Source organism: Protomyctophum bolini (assembly GCF_963924005.1).
Source record: "Protomyctophum bolini genome assembly, chromosome: 10".
NCBI lineage: Eukaryota > Metazoa > Chordata > Actinopteri > Myctophiformes > Myctophidae > Protomyctophum > Protomyctophum bolini.
In genome coordinates this window covers 16,591,746-16,608,387 of record NC_137871.1, presented here as the reverse complement: position 1 = coordinate 16,608,387, position 16,642 = coordinate 16,591,746, and the positions used below count along the sequence as shown (strand labels likewise).

At 42.8% G+C, this 16,642-nt stretch overlaps 1 protein-coding gene across 2 annotated transcripts in view; it reads right to left on the bottom strand.

Moving 5' to 3' along the window:
• The window catches only part of dock2 (dedicator of cytokinesis 2), a 149,181-nt gene that overhangs the window by 81,346 nt on the left and 51,193 nt on the right, over positions 1 to 16,642 (bottom strand). For both annotated transcript variants that reach the window (XM_080774161.1, XM_080774160.1), the window contains exons 25-26: positions 6,708 to 6,850; positions 1,776 to 1,871 (exon numbers count right to left, since the gene is read on the bottom strand). In XM_080774161.1, coding sequence (XP_080630287.1) covers positions 1,776 to 1,871; positions 6,708 to 6,850 — 239 coding nt within the window. The remainder of the gene's footprint in view (positions 1 to 1,775; positions 1,872 to 6,707; positions 6,851 to 16,642) is intronic.

The window sequence follows — 16,642 nt, the reverse complement described above, 5'->3', positions numbered from 1 at the left end:
GACAGACAGACAAACAGAGGTGTGGATGGACTAAAGCCAAGGCAGATAAAAAGCTGACAGCTGCAGTGTATCTGTACAATAATAGAGATTTGCAGCGTATTGAAATCTGAAATGGGTTTGAAATCCAATGAACTCCAAAATCCAATCGCAATAAAGGGGTTGAGAGTCTATTTTGTGTCTTGGCAAACACTTTGAAAGTTGGGTTTAATTGAAAATGGGAATGATAAGAGGACATATTTAAAAAAATAAATGAAGGCTGTTGAGCTCTTGAGGTGAATAGGTCTTGTTGAATGGATATCAGGGTTTTGGAGAGCACAATGGGGAATCAATTCCAATGTGTATTTTTAATTTATTTAATTTATTTGTTTTCGGTTGAATGAGAGATTCAGACTGCGCCGTGCTAGCCAATCACAAATTATGTCGAGTTCATTTGACACCGAGAATGAATCTCTATTTGATTACCACACAGCACCAGTGTTTCACAGCTGTTTCAGGAATACAGTGTATTTTCCTTGTTCCCCATGTGCGCACATGCACACACACTCACATGCCCAGTATGCACACTCACACACACACACACGCGCACACACACACACACACACACACACACACACACACACACACACACACACACACACACACACACACACACACACACACACACACACACACACACACACACACACACACACACACACACACACACACACACACACACACACACACACACACACACACACACATTCATTATTCTAGAAATGCTAAATGAACAGCTGACATGGATCTAGCCATTATAGTCAGTGACAACATGCTGGCCCATGTTCCACAAATTATAGGACCTGCAATTTGCTTGCCAGGCAACACTATTTAACCATTCCATTTCCAAAGAGCCGGTCCTGGCATCACATTCTAATAGGATGTCTCATTATGTAAGACACCCAACACTATCCAACTCTTTCTTTTGCTGTGCTGTTGCAGCTGTTTGTAACTGTTACACTTCAGATGTACAATAAAGGTGTGTATTTTAATCTGAAGGGTTAGTTGTTGTACAGTGCTTTTGGACCAAAACGGGCACAAATGGTTCTCTTTTTTTAGTTTTTGGGCTTTTCATCCTTTATTTGTCATTTCAGGGAGAGATGGAGAGTTGGGGAGTGACATAGAGCAAATGGTCCAGGAAACAAACCGGGAACTCTATTAGAGCCCATGTGTTATGTGTCCTAACCGTTTGGACTATCGGGTACAGTAGAACTCTATTAGAGCCCATGTGTTATGTGTCCTAACCGTTCGGACTATCGGGTACAGTAGAACTCTATTAGAGCCCATGTGGTATGTGTCCTAACCGTTTGGACTATCGGGTACAGTAGCCCAGTAGCCTCGGTACCCAGTCTTTTATTTTCATCCGCATTCGGCTCAAAAATTAAAGCCAGGGGGAACCCATTGGACGAGCTGGCTTAGGAAGCCCACTTCCTTTGTATTTCGCTAACCAATAACAGTGCAGAGGGGCGGTGATGTCAGTGTTCCTGCTGTGGGGAGGGGAGGAGAGCCCTTCTACACCAGAAAGCACACAGGCTGGGCCACTGTCTATTAGCCCAGTAGACTCGCTCTCTGGTCCAATATACTGTAGGTCTATGACCCAGTAGTAGAGTAGACACTGCACAGACAGAACCAACACACACTCTCTGGTCCAGTACAGTGTAGCACAGACAGAACCAATACACACTCTCTGGTCCAGTACACTGCATGGTTTTGAACGATCAGAAACATGCAGCACTTACGATGAGGGCGTGCTCTCGACCCATAGTGATGACAGTCCGGTTGATGATCCTGAGGAGAGACACTGCAATGTCCTGGACATGCTGGAACGTCTCGCCCTGGAAGACAGACAGACAGACAGACAGACGGACGGAGGGGGGAAAGAGAGATGGGGACAGGCAGGGAAATAAACACAAACAGACAGACTGTGTTAGCCTGTTACAGGGGGACAGCAGTTATTAGGAAGTTAAATAAGAAAACAAGAAATGTCCCCTTGAATAAAATCTGTATGACCAAACTTGCAACCAAAATAAACACTTGGTTAGGCTTTTCAGAATGGTTCCTAACTTCCTAGTGATAGTACTACTGTAGAACCATTTAGGTTGCCTTTAACAATACTGTAGAAGAGGTCTGCAAACACCTGCGCTCATTTGACTTAGGATAGTTGAGCATAAAAAAGAATAAATCTATCAGTTTATAACTTTGCAAAACTCAGTCGCACCATAGTGAGATTGTAAATACACATATTTAATTAATCTGAGTTTCAGAGTTCCTGCCCATGTGCACTGTTGCCACGGTTACATAGCCACTAGCTATAGGACTGTGACTGTGACGGAGCCGCTGGGTGCACTTTACAGACACCAGCACACGGTTACATACCCACTAGCTATAGGACTGTGACTGTGACGGAGCCGCTGGGTGCACTTTACAGACACCAGCACACGGTTACATACCCACTAGCTATAGGACTGTGACTGTGACGGAGCCGCTGGGTGCACTTTACAGACACCAGCACACGCAGCTACATACTTATAAAGGACTTTGATTTAAGAGCCGTGTCCACAGACAGCGCTTTATGAGCGGAGGGCACTTTGGATATCATCTCCATAGCACTGGCACGCAGATTGACACGTGCAATGCAAGAATGAATGTCGTGTTATTAGCACAAATAGCTTATATTATATAGACTATTATCTAGAGTTCCGGAGCAGGGGTCATCAACATGCAGGCTTGTGATGGGCATTTTCCCCCAGCAAAATGTTTGCCACGGACATACAAAATGAGTGGTCAATAATTATTACCATAAATACAAAATGCATAATAGTCCAGTAGACACTATGAAGAAAAGCACAATGTTCTTAAAGCTGTGGGAGAGTGGTTTGACCTTCACACTTCGTGACGTGGTTTTAAAAGAAGCATGCGGTTTCCTCAACCCTTTGTACAAAGCTGAGAGGGAAAGCGTAGGTGGAGAAATGTATAACTCACAAAATTACTTTAATAGTATTATTGTTGCTATTTCCATGGCCATCTCTGTACTTTTGTCTACTTTGTACTTCTTCACTTTCTATATTGAAGTGATTGCTTTGAACTTCAATCAGAGACAGTGGCAAGAATTGAGCAGTTGAGACGAATAACCATAAGTGCATACTAATGATCCATAATGTATATAAATCATGGATAAGTGGTCAGAATAAATTGGTTATTCGTCACAACTGCTCAATTGTCATATTGACGTTATGACATTATAATATCTAAAAAACAGACTGCAGTGAGATTTTTCGAGGCGCAGTCATAGGCATGTTCCGTATCCGCCACTGTTTGGTACCTGTTTTAACAAGGTTTGGACTTTGGATACCTGTCAGGCAGTGTCTTTATTAAAGTGTTAATGCCAATTGGCATTAGGGAAACCCATTAGGGAAACCCAGCTCTCATGTTATGTTAAAATCAGGTCATTCATTGGCATGGAAGAAATTTGTTTTGAATGGTTCTCAGCAGTGGCGTTTCTGGGTGTACTGACACCCAGCCCTGACCAATACATCATTATTTTTGCTATGATTCCATGCTTTCATAGAAAGAAAAACACAATTCTAATAAAGTATAGTCACATTTTAGAAAGGCAGCACAACAGACTATACACTAGAGTGACATACATTAGGATATTTGCTATTGTGATATGGCATAAGTGTTATATAAAGAATATTAAGATCGGATCGGGAAAGATCGGTATGTCTCAAAATCAAATGATCGGAATTGGATCGGGAGCAAAAAAACGTGATATTCCCTAGTTTCTGGTCATGATTTTACTTTCTCAGCAGTCTGTATTTCTCCCAGTCAGCAGGATCTCTTGTCCTATGATACACAGCCCATGCTTTATCTCTCTGCCTGATGGTGCTTGTAAGATCAGATCTATGGAAGATGGCTACCCTTGACTTTAAAAGTTTTCAAAGGGGAATGTTTATCAATAGTTTAGAGTGTAAACATCTCCATGCTTCGTGAACATTTGAAATTATTTGGTATTGGTCCCAGTTAATTGAAATTAGATCATTAATGAATGCATCAACATTGATTTTCTTATATTGCCTAATTTGGATTAATTTAGGACGGAGTTTGTGTGTTTGGGAGTTATAGGACATAACAGCCTCTGATAAACATAAACCAATACTGAAACTAATGTGGCCTCATTCTATAAAAGGAAATTCATCTTCATCTTTCTGACATTATTGAAAAAGAAGAAAAATCTTGATAAAGGAGGAAATACCACACTGTGCATGTGTGTGTCATTGCACGGTGGTAGAAGATTTAGAGACTTGATTAAACCCAGGCAGACATAATTAAACCATAGAAGCACTGAGCCACTGGGTACAGAGGAGATGATGAAGTGTATCAATACGGTACAGTATGTGTGTACGCGCGTGTAAATGTGCAAGTGTGTGTTATATTATCTGTGCATGCGTATGTGCGTGCGTGTGTGCGTGCATGCATGAGGATGTACGAGTCTCCGCACACAGATGGGGGCAGCTGTTGATTCTAAGGAAGTCCAAATCAGTTTGGCCTCTTATTTGTTATGGTTGTGTGTTGTGTGGAGCTGGTTGTGTGTGGAAACAGGCTTACACAGCGAGCGCGCACGCACACGCACACACACACACACACACACACACACACACACACACACACACACACACACACACACACACACACACACACATTTATTTGATGCTGCAGACCAGCTGGTTAATCATCCCTCTTGGCAGCAGGAAGGTGGAATTAAATGCATAAAATCTTGTTTTGAAGAGATAAAATCAGAGTGAGCACTGGCCTCCCTGTTGTTCATATGCACATGTCTGTCTGACTGTCAGACTCTCTCTCTCTCTCTCTCTCTCTGTCATCCATCTACTACCCAAACACCCAAAACAACAGAAGATCAGACATTCAGCACATACCTCTCCTATTGATCACACACTACACAGCGTTGTTTCCCTAGTGTTAGTCCCCGGGACAGAGCATCTGTTCAGCCTCCCTTCTATCTCCATCTCTCTCTCCCTCTCTTGATCTCTCCCTCTCTCTCTCTCACACTCTCTCAATCTCTTTCTCCATCTCTTTATCTCCCACTATCTCTCCATCTCACTTTCTCCATCGCTCCAGTTGGCAACTTAATCAGCTATACTCCTATCCCCAAAACAGCTGCCTTGACGAGAAAGAGAGGGAGAGACAGAAGAGAAGAAGAGACGAGACAGAGATAGACGGAAGGCAAAGAAGGAGGTAGCAGCTGGGCTCAGAGAGCAGTTGTTTAAGACGCCCCCCACTGGTCATCTTATTTTATATTGTTCTCTCCACATGTTTTCATTCTTCATTCCATCCCTGACATGTCTCTCACCGATGACCTTTATCATCCGTCTGAACCCTCTTGTTTTCTGACACAAAAGAAAAACCATCCCTCCATCCTTGTCTGTCAGCAGCGGTACAGTATATAAGACTTCTTCAACTTGTCTGTTTGGCTTTTTGTCTTTCTTTCTTTTCATTTCATTGTTTTTTCCTTCATACTCATCATCTCCTCCACCTGGCAGTGAACAGCTTCTATTTCTTTCATTTTTATCCTTTATTTTCCCTCTGACAGTTAAAAGAACTGTGTGTTTATTCCAGCACAAGAGAAACTGAAGTGGAACGGTTTTTCATCCGGAGAAACAAGTAAAGTGTCTGTGGTCTTAACAACAATCACACGTTTGAAGTTAAAGCATTGCCAACCCCTAAGTTCAAACTCGATATTAAACTGCTCTCCAGTCTAGTAATACACTGCACGCATGGGTGTGCGCGCGCGCACACACACACACACACACACACACACACACACACACACACACACACACACACACACACACACACACACACACACACACACACACACAGCATACAGTAAACAATTCAAAAGGAAAGGTATGCGAGTGTGTTGCTGAAAACTTGTACAGTATGATTTATTGTTTCATATAAAATCCCTAAAGGGCTTTTGTGGCCCTTCCTCGTAATGCTCTAAAACTCATTTTAGAAATGAAAGGGATACTGTACACACTATACACACTTCTCTGTGTAGGTGATTCAAACCCACGCCACTTTCTGCCATTGGTTCTCATTGACTTCTCAATGCCTCCCATCCATCTTTCACTTACCAATCAACGCTGGAGTTTCATTATGTCCCCTCCCCACCTAGTTCTGTCTACAAACATCAGTGACTCATGCTTCATTGGTGGTATCCAACTAAATAAATAAGAGATAAAGTCATATAACTTTGTGCTGGTGGGTCTTTGTATGGTTTTTTGTATCTGTGTGGGTCTAGCTAACTGGAATGTGGCTGCTGTGTTTGCGTCTAATTGGTCAGGGGCTGCTTGCTTCCACCACATAACTGAAAAAAACGGAAACTAAAGCTGCTTATGGCGATGCACTGTAGTACTGCTTTAAAAGCGAGCACAATAGGAGTACAAAGGAGGTCAGTGGTAGCTCAAAGATGCTCTGGAATTCTGGTTTCTTCAGATTAAGGGCATGGACAGAAGGGTTTGATATATAGAGAGTGAGAGAGTGAGAGAGTGAGAGAGAGAGAGAGAGAGAGAGTGTGAGAGAGAGAGAGAGAGAGAGAGAGAGAGAGAGAGAGAGAGAGAGAGAGAGCGAGAGAAGCAGAGTCTCACCACATTGTCTCTGCTGAGGACCTCTAGGATGTTGTTGAGCAGCTCCAGGCTGTTTGCCCTCTCGTCATGACGTCCATCCGCCATGCTGACCAGCGCCCCTCTCAGCTCCCGCAGCATCATGGGTAACAGCACATCACGACACTCTGCATGAGGCGGGAAACAAAGGTACATGTTTGTGGACACTGGACAGAAACAAACACGTATACTGGAAGCACACAAACAAACACATATGCCTAATCAAAGGAAAGTGGGGGGGGGGGGGGGAGCACACAGGTGGATTTGATAGATTTCATAAAATCTGAAACCAGTAATCAGGAAATCACATGATGCTAAAAAACAGCTCCCATCCACTATCATTCTAGAGGATTTCCTCACATGCGTTTATAGCTGCGCTCCTGTATCGTTCCTCTTCCTGGTCCACCATTATCGTAGTGGAGATAAATATTCTGTGACTATACTGTGTGTTTGTGTTAGGTTGCGCACAGGTGGTGAATAACAACCATGCTATTTCCGTGCTCATACCCAGGCACCCTGCAGGCACCCAGCCACACACATAGCTCTGTAAAGGAGTGGTTGCACCACAAAAACATTGGCCAAATTGTCAAATAGTACTTAGGAAAGTGAAAACAGCCGATCTGCAATTTTTATCGTTTGAACAGAGTTACATTTAATTTAATGCTGCCTCAACTCCTACAATGTGCGTGTGCTTGTCAGGGCGGTGGGTCCCCAGTCCCCAGTTCAAATATATACAGTAGGCTATACAATATAAATTATAAATATAGTATACACTCAAAGCTCAGTTGGGAGACGAGGCAAGGCCCCCCCGCCCCCCGCCCAACATTCCAATTTTGTAAATGCATCAGTTGGCCAAAGTTAGTCAATATTTTCAGTTAATTCCCTCTAAGAAGAAAATCAAACAACTCCTCACTCATATTTGAGACAGAAATAACAGTTAGCCTGCACTCTGCCATCAATTGCACTGTATAAATGTTATGGGGTGATTTGTAATGGAAATAATCAGTAATTGTTCATCATTTAAAATATCAGTACATGATCTTTTGTATGTTAGAGGTTCCCATTGAAGCTCTGCTTCATGTTGTGTACTTTATTTACAAGCCACTGTAAGTAAGTAGTAACTAAGTACATTTTATTTATAAAGCACCTTTCAAAACAAAGTTACAATGTCTGTACAGTGAAACAACAATATAAAACAACAAGAAATAAAAGCAAAACATGAATATTGACAACATTGAAGAACACATTTACAAGACAAAATGTAACCTAAATATATGTGTTTTTAACAAGATCTTAAAACCGTCAACAGACTCAGCGTTTCTAATCGATAAGGGTAGGGCGTTCCACAGTGTGGGTCACTGTAAAGGCCCGGTTCCCCTTGGTTATGAGTTTAGTCGCAGGAATCTTCAGGAGGACCTGAGAGATCTCAAATTTGGCTTTGCCACCAGTAAGTCCGAGATATAAACTGGGGTTAGGCCATGTAATGCCTTATGATAGGTTATTAAAATAAATTTAAAATCGATTCAGGGAGCCAGTGAAGCGCAGCCAGTACCGGTGATATATGTTCTCTGCAGTTTGTGTTGCTGAGAATTATAGCGGCGGTATTCTGTACTAATTAGTTTGTGAAAAGAGGAACAGCTAAGGGTAGAGTACTGTAGAGACCATTGCAGTAATCAAGATTGCACAAGTCAATGACTTTTTCCAGATGTTGAGAAGTGAGGATTGGTTGGATTTTTGCTATATAAGTGATAGAAACATGATTGAGTAACCATCTTTACGTGAAACTCGTAGGCATTCACCATGTGCAGAAAGACAGATACATTCTGACCAGAAAGTAATTAGATCTGCTCTGATGAGATAAAGCACATTGTTTTCCTTGTAAATCTTTACTTTCATTGGTCTGACAATCTGTTGATACATAAGGCATTAAAACGATAAACGGAAAAGGAAGCAAAAGGAACTAGTTATGCAAATAACGCTGGTATGATGTCAATATGACAATTAATTTATGGTCGATTTAGTTGCTTTCTGTGAGAGGCATGTAGAAAAGATACTGTAGGCTCCATAGAGAATCTCTAGGATAGATTGTATAATGCCACTGCAGCGCTGCGCTGCAAGGCAGTGTGACCCGTTAACACGGCTACTGAAAGGAAACATAAGACGTTCCGGCACGCACATACGGCATGCAGTGTGTTCCAGGCGTTATTAGGCATTCTCAGAGTTTTGGAGACAGTACATGGGACACAGGACATGACTCTGGACAGAAAACACAGATGGCAATCCTCCATGTGAACTCCAATAATCCACTCTCAATGTTCACGTTCAAACTCACCATGCCAACTGCATATGATTTAGTCATATAATGCCTGTATGCACATCACTTAGAAACATTCATGTTTATAGTTCAACAGTCAACAGGTGCACGATACAAAAAATAGCAAATGAGAATTATCCACACAGCTTTTTTTCCCCTGCTCCCAAGGTGATTTTAAAAGTGCGACATTTCAACCTCAAAGTCTTCTTCATCATGATGAATGGTGTACCTGACGTAAACCTTTAAGGTTGAAACGTTGCACCATCTAAATCACCTTGGGAAGAAAAAATGAAACCTGTGCAGATACTCTCCCTTCTAATGTTAAGAGAGACCGTTACAGATACATCAGATTAGTAACTTATCCCATGAATACTGGTGTACAAATATACCAGCACAGCCTGTCTGTCTGTCTCTTAGCCTCGGTACCCAGGCTTTTATTTTCTTTCGCATTCTTGACCATAACCATTATAAATGAATCACATTTCACTGCAACGGGCCAAAAGCAGGGAGTGGGTGCAGCCTCTCACATAACTTCTGTACAGATTAGCACACCACCACAATACTTTGAAAGGGGAAATCATATTAGGCAAAAGTTGACATTGATGGAGCCAGAACTACAGCACCTTATAGACAAACTGCCACCTTGGTGGAGGTCTGTGCTGTTCTGAGAAGAGTGTCCTTGCTTTTTTGCTTTTAATCTCTACCCTTATGTCTCTTCCTCTCATATATCAACCACTCTTCTTTCTACAGCCCTCGTCTCGTCTCTTACACTCCATTCTCTCTCGCTTCCTATCCGTTCCTATCCTCCATTCCATCCTTCTCTTTGTCTAGCCGCAGGTAGACAAAGTCCATTAAAAGCTAATTTGGGTGGATGCTCGTTAGCTCCATTATTAACGGAGCCAAGACTAAGCATGCTGAGTAGACCTTCATTCCAACACACACACTCCATCACTGAAGAGAGAAAGACGGACAGACAGACAGACAGACAGACAGACAGACAGAGTTGGGGGCAGGGTGAAGAGAGAGGTAGAGAGCATTACGCAATTTTTGTTACTGTGTAGACGTGGCGAAAGACGTCATGGAATAAGAGAGAGAGGGAGAAAGAAAGAGAAACTGATACTTGAGCCACATTGCTTTTTTCATTACTGTGTGGAGAGACATAAATTGGGAGAAAAGAGAGAATCAATGCCATAGGCGAGGGAACGAGAGGATGAGAGCAGGGGGAAGCGAACGAGAAAGAAATACAGGAGGAGGGAGGGGTAGATGACGTGAGGAGATTGACAAACTATGACAGAGAGACTAAAGTCAGTCAGATTTCCGAGGCACGTACATCAAATGAACTAACAGCAGAGGGTTAAAAAAAAAAGCAATAACGATGTTAAACAGAAGTCGTCATTAATGAACCTTTCCCCCAGTGCTCCTTCGTGACTGATCAACAAAGAAGAGCAAGAGAACATGCCACCTATTCATCCCTGTTGGCACAGGAAGGTGACCTCCATGCCACAGTCTGATTTGTATTTGAATAATCACACTGCTAAATCTGTTCCAACCGCCGAAGCACAGATTCATCATCTATTTGTGCTTTCGGACAAAACAATGGGTCCTGTTTTAATGGTGACACTATTGTGTCATTTATAGGCCGGGAATCGACCCAAATGCACAACAGTATAGTTGGCCACACCATTAAACGACGGGCTAACTCCCGTCTCTAGGGAAATAACACCCAAAGGCACCCGCTTTTTCATTTTCATTGATTCTGCAAATGGACCCAGCTGATATCCTCTGCTGGTGGATGGTGGGAGGGTGAGACAGGGTGAAATGGAGAGCAGGTGGGGGGGGGGGGGGGGGGTGAAAAGGTGTCATTTCGCATGATACCTTCCTGCTTGTAGTGTTAGTGTAGGAGCCAAGAATGATGAAAGTTGTCTATGCTAACGATTTTCAAGGACCAGGTTTCACCTTGAACCAGTTGGATCTGTGGAGGGGTAATGGAATGGAATGTAGGTGCAGGATCCAATTTGCTCATGTAGTCTGCAGTAATAGTTCTCAAACCTTTTAATTTCAAGGACCCCCTCACCGCCACAACTCTGAGAGTATACAAATAGAACCAAATTGAAAGGTACAGTTACGTGTAAGGAACCCTGACGATCCCTGGACCACATTTTAAGAACCACTGGTCTACTGTAATGTATATCGATTTTTGAGCAGTGCCTTCATTCCATTACGCAGCTATGTGTTCCGTATGTATGTATGTGTATACGTGTCCGAGCACGGAAAGCTGCAATACGGTAACTCTGTCATTTCTTGACCGTTTCGGACGCGGGAAGGCTTGCCGGAACTGGGCCGCCCCCTTGGGGGCGTTCCTGGCGGTATGGATGTTCCCGGGACGCGGGAAGGCTCGTACGCAGTACAGTACAATACAGTACAGTAACTATAACAATACATGTGTAGTTGCACCGCTCAGTTCATACAGGTGTGATTTTGTTTTTGTCATTCGAGAGGGTTGACACTAACAAAACAAGACATTTTGAATACTTATAGCGGTAGATGCCAACAGTGATATATTGTGCACTTCAACTGAAATTCATGTGGCAGCAATAACTGGAATGAAATGGGCAAATGATTTTTAAACTAAAATAAATAAAGAACTGAAAGACTTTAAAGAGAGATTTAGTTGAAAACTGTTGATCACTAAAATGCTAAAATAGCATTTTAGTCCAAACAAAAAAGAAAAAGAACTGCATTCATGCATGAATGCAGTTTTCTATCTTTTCTTAAATTTATACATGTTCTACTTAGTCCTCAGGTGGTGTACATGTGCAAAAAGTGTGTGTGTGTGTGTGTGTGTGTGTGTGTGTGTGTGTGTGTGTGTGTGTGTGTGTGTGTGTGTGTGTGTGTGTGTGTGTGTGTGTGTGGGTGCGTGTGTGCGTCTCAGATGTGTGGCATAGCCCATGGTGGAACACAGTACTAAATCAATTGAGCCGTGCAAGGTGTGTGTGTGTGTGTGTGTGTGTGTGTGTGTGTGTCTCAGGTGCATGTCATTGCCCATGGAGGAACACGGTACTAAATCAATTGAGCTGTGCAAGGGAAGTCAGCAGGGCCCTATGGTGACTAGCAATGGGACTCAGACTGTCTGGGAGGCAGTGCAATGCTGCTAAACATTTCCTTATCTAATACACGCATGCACACGCACACGCACACGCACACGCACACGCACACACACACACACACACACACAGCCCAAGACAGGATAAACACACAGGCACACTCCTAATCCTGAAACTGAACTGAAGCTGAAACTATTAAATACAGCTGCTCACTGAACCAAGCTGTATCTGTGACTGTAGTCCAGGTCCATGGACTTCTGAGGCTACATGAAGGCCTCTGTCTGACAGTCAGTGGTGTAAAGTAGCCAAGTACATCTTACTGTACTTAAGTACAATGTTGAGGATTTCAAATGTTCAGTACTTTTACTTCTACTCCATTACATTCATTACATCCACCAGGATAAGAGCGTGGCATTAGTGGCATTTCTTCCTCAGCCTAGTGGGAAAATGCGTGCACAGTATCAACACAATCGGACACTGCGTACATGTTTGGCGGCACACTTTGGTACGATGGAATATGAACAGATCCATCTTGATCACATGACTATAGAGATCATGTGTACCGATTAGCGTGACATTTGGATTAAGAGTAAAAAAAAGTGTTTTCACAAGTCAGGCCTCCTGGTGGCGCTATAAAGAGCAGATGTGAAAAAAACAGGGCAAAGGTTTGTCCTTGGCCTCTAGGGAGTGTGCATGCATACAAAGTTTTACACAGATCGGTGCACAAATAGGCCAGTTATAGCGCCACCATTAGGCTGATTAGAGAAGTGGCATTTGTGGCATTTGTTCCTCGGCATAGTGGGAATGTGCATGCAAAATGTCACGGAAATCACACAATGTCTTCATGATTAGCGGCTTTTTCTTAAAAACGGAGCACTCATGCGAACTTTGGATGACAATCTTAGCCAATCGGGATGGAGTATGAACAATCTGAAAGACCAGTTTAGTTGAATAGCTGTAGAGAGACCGTGTACCAATTTGCGTGATGTTTGGACAAAATCTGTAGAAAATCTGTAAAAAATGTTTTGCAAATATGGGCCTTCTGGTGGCGCTATAACAGGCCCATATGAAAATGGGCAGAGGTTCAGCTCTGGCATCCAGGGAGTGTACAGTATGTGCAGAGTGTTGTTGTGATCATGCAAACGGTGCCAGAGAGTTCACAGAAGGACACACAGACACACGGACAGAGTGCAAAACACTCATTCCTTCGGCTGGTGGAGACAATTCATTTTACTCCACTACAATTATCTGAAATCTTTAGTTAGTTCCTTTGTAGATCGTCATTATTTTTACGAAACATACATCAAGCACTTTAGCCCTATATAGATTTCGGCCATTTGAAAATAGCAGATTTTTTCCTTCCAGGACAAATGCAAAACAGCACAAGGTCAGACAGTCAGTCCATATTCACTCTGAGTGGGGATGGAGGGAGGATAGAAGGGTGTCAGACACCAGCAGCATTGAGGAGCTGGATAGCCGTGGGGTAAAATCTGTTTGAATTTGTCTGGCCTTCATAGACTTTAGGGAACGCAACCTCCTGCCTGATGGAAGTGGGGCAAAAAGAATGTGGCCTATGGGTGTGCGGGGCCCTCCTCAAAGCCCCTAATCTGAAGTCCACAAACAGAATCCTGGCATAGGTCCCCGCAGTGTCCAGATGTTCCAGGACGTAGTGTAGACTAGAGCCATGTTGACTGCGTCGTCCATTGACCTGTTGGCTCTATATGCGAACTGCAGGGCAAGGACGAGGCGTCCTGGGCTTTTTGGGGACAGGGATAATGATGGAGGCTTTGGAACAGGCTGGTACCTGACAGCACTCCAGTGAGGTGTTGAATATGTTACTGAACACAGGGGACGGCTGGTCAGCACAGAACTTCAGGATGGAGGGTGAGACAGCGTCCGGTCCAAATGTACAATGTCATGGCCATATTTGCTCAGCGCAGCTCGGGGAACAGCATGGTAGGCGTTCCTGATGGTACAGTAGCAGTGGTCTAGTGTCCTCTCTCCTCGAGTGGGACATTTAACTTCCTGCCGATATTTGGGGAGAGCCCGGCTCAGATTTGCCTTGTTAAAGTCCCCCAACACGACCACAGCACTGACCGGGTATATGCGTTCAACAGCCATTATCTGCATATAGCAAGTGCGTTCTGTGCCTCTTATTGATATAGATAGTACAGTAGACGGACAGGAAATTGGGAGACCACCATTCAATTTTAAATCATCTCTAATTTACTATAGAGCACCGAAGTCTGACGTCACTTTCAGTAGAGGGCGTCAGTCCCCAGGTTCATGTATTTGTTTAGTTGCATTGAAATCGCCATAGGAGGATTTTTAGATTGCTTCATATAAGAACTGTGTTTGAAAAATAAACATGTCATCCCGGCCGCTTCACTCATATGGATATGAAGAATCAACTGACTGAGAGAAAACGCTAATGTTACTGCTGCTGAATTAGTTAGATTTTCGCTAGAAGCAGACTGTATCATATATGAGTGACTGACTGTTGCAAACGATACAGAGACAACTCCCTGACAATAACGCCGAGACAGCTTGTTTATTTTTGGACCACAACGCTTATAGTAGACGATATTAAGATCACCCCATGTTATTCTCCATAGAGAAATTACTTCCGCGAACCAGGGGAATCGAAGGGATGAGCGAGTTACGTCAGGACTTCGGTGCTCTATTGAACAGATGGTTTGACCCAGCGAACGTCACTGTAATTATCAACAATCACCGATCGTAGTGGACATGAATATTCTGTGACTAATTTAAAGGTAAGGACAAACGGAAAATCACTGGCACTGGGTGAATTAAATCATTATTTACTCTTGATACTAGTGAAAGAGTTTTGACATTTTGATACCAAATACTTCAAAATGTACTTTTACACAAGTAGTACATTTTGTACATTTTGAATTCCGTCCATTTTTTAGTAAAACATTTGAGTACGTTTTCCACCACTGCTTGCAGTCCTGACTGGATATCTATCACCTCCACCTACATCCTGGTAAGACAGATCATGTCTCCCAGACACACTAAAACATCCCCCTGTGCGGATGGATGATTCAGTGGTTCCATTTACTGGAACAGAGCCAGTCAAAGAGTTGTTACTTCAGCAGCAGAAACATTGTCATCTATAATGACTTGCTCAAACCTTGCCAGGTATAAAGTGGTTAAATGCTTTGTTCAGCTGAACATGGATGGATTGAATTAAAAGACCAGGAATTCAATAGTATACAAGGAGATTGAAACAAAAACAAAGTCAAACGACACCATGAATTCAAAGCAGGAAAAGTCTGGAACCAGGTAAACGTCAAACCTAGCTTCTGTCTAAACAACATTGTGATTAAGCAAAGCGTATAGGTCCATCTAAATAACATATGTGCACAAGTAACCAACATATATGCATACTGTAGTACTGTATATTATACTGTATGTCTGTGTGTATTGTATAGTATAATTAGCATCTATCAAAATAGGGAACAAGGAATGAGGACAGTTAGTGTGTGAGGAGGTCTTATTCCACTAGGTAAGTTTTAAGGCTGCGGACGAAAATGGGGAGTGAGTCTGCAGTGGGAGCCTGGGAGCCAGTAGGGAAAAGAGTCACATTGTTTCTATAAGGGGTAACGGCACTACAAAGAAATGTTCTGCATATGTTCCATCTTCTATTATGATTGATGTTGTTCGGTCACTTGTTCCGTCACACCTGGAGTACTGCCCAGTTATCCTCATCTAACCCTGGATAACATACATGGAGAAGACTGGTGCACTGCATGCGCGTGCGTGCGTGGGGCTGTGACTGTCTATTTTCGCTACTTTTGTACAACACTGTCATAGGACATAAAATATGACCCATGAAATAGTGCTTTCATTTTTGGAGGGGAAATATTATGAAATATGCAGATAGAAGGTTTCTGTCCAACAGCTACGGTATGCCAGAGAACGTACAGCCACGTATCGTAAAACCCTACAGGGTGGAGGAAAGATGCTGGTCTCAAGCCAGCTCGGCACCTGCCTGTTGCATGCAAAATGAGCTCTTACGTTCTCTCTCTCTCTCTCTGATTTAAATCCCTGTCCTGGCTGTTACTGTCAGTATGCTTTTTTTTTTCCACACCTCAGGTTGACTAGTTCCATCTCTTTTACTGTCTGTCACCCTCTTCAACTAAAAACAAGACAAATATTAAAATGCATATATTCAACGCTTTGCCACTTGCCAGTGTTTTTGTTCCATGTTTTGAGTTTGCATTCATCAGAAACCTTTCAAGGCTGAAAGGTTTTTGGAACGCTGAGCTGTAGTAGAAATAAATGTATATCAGACACTTCCGTTCATAGAAATGCTGTGCTTCCAAGTCAAACACAGAAGACGAGGTAATCAATTCATGAGGGCCTGCCAGACACATTTGTGTGATATCGTCGCTGTTGGGCAGTGACATTATATCTCCATATTTTAATAAAAATTGTAATATTTTTCCGTAAATAAATGAATGCTCTATTTCGTCATA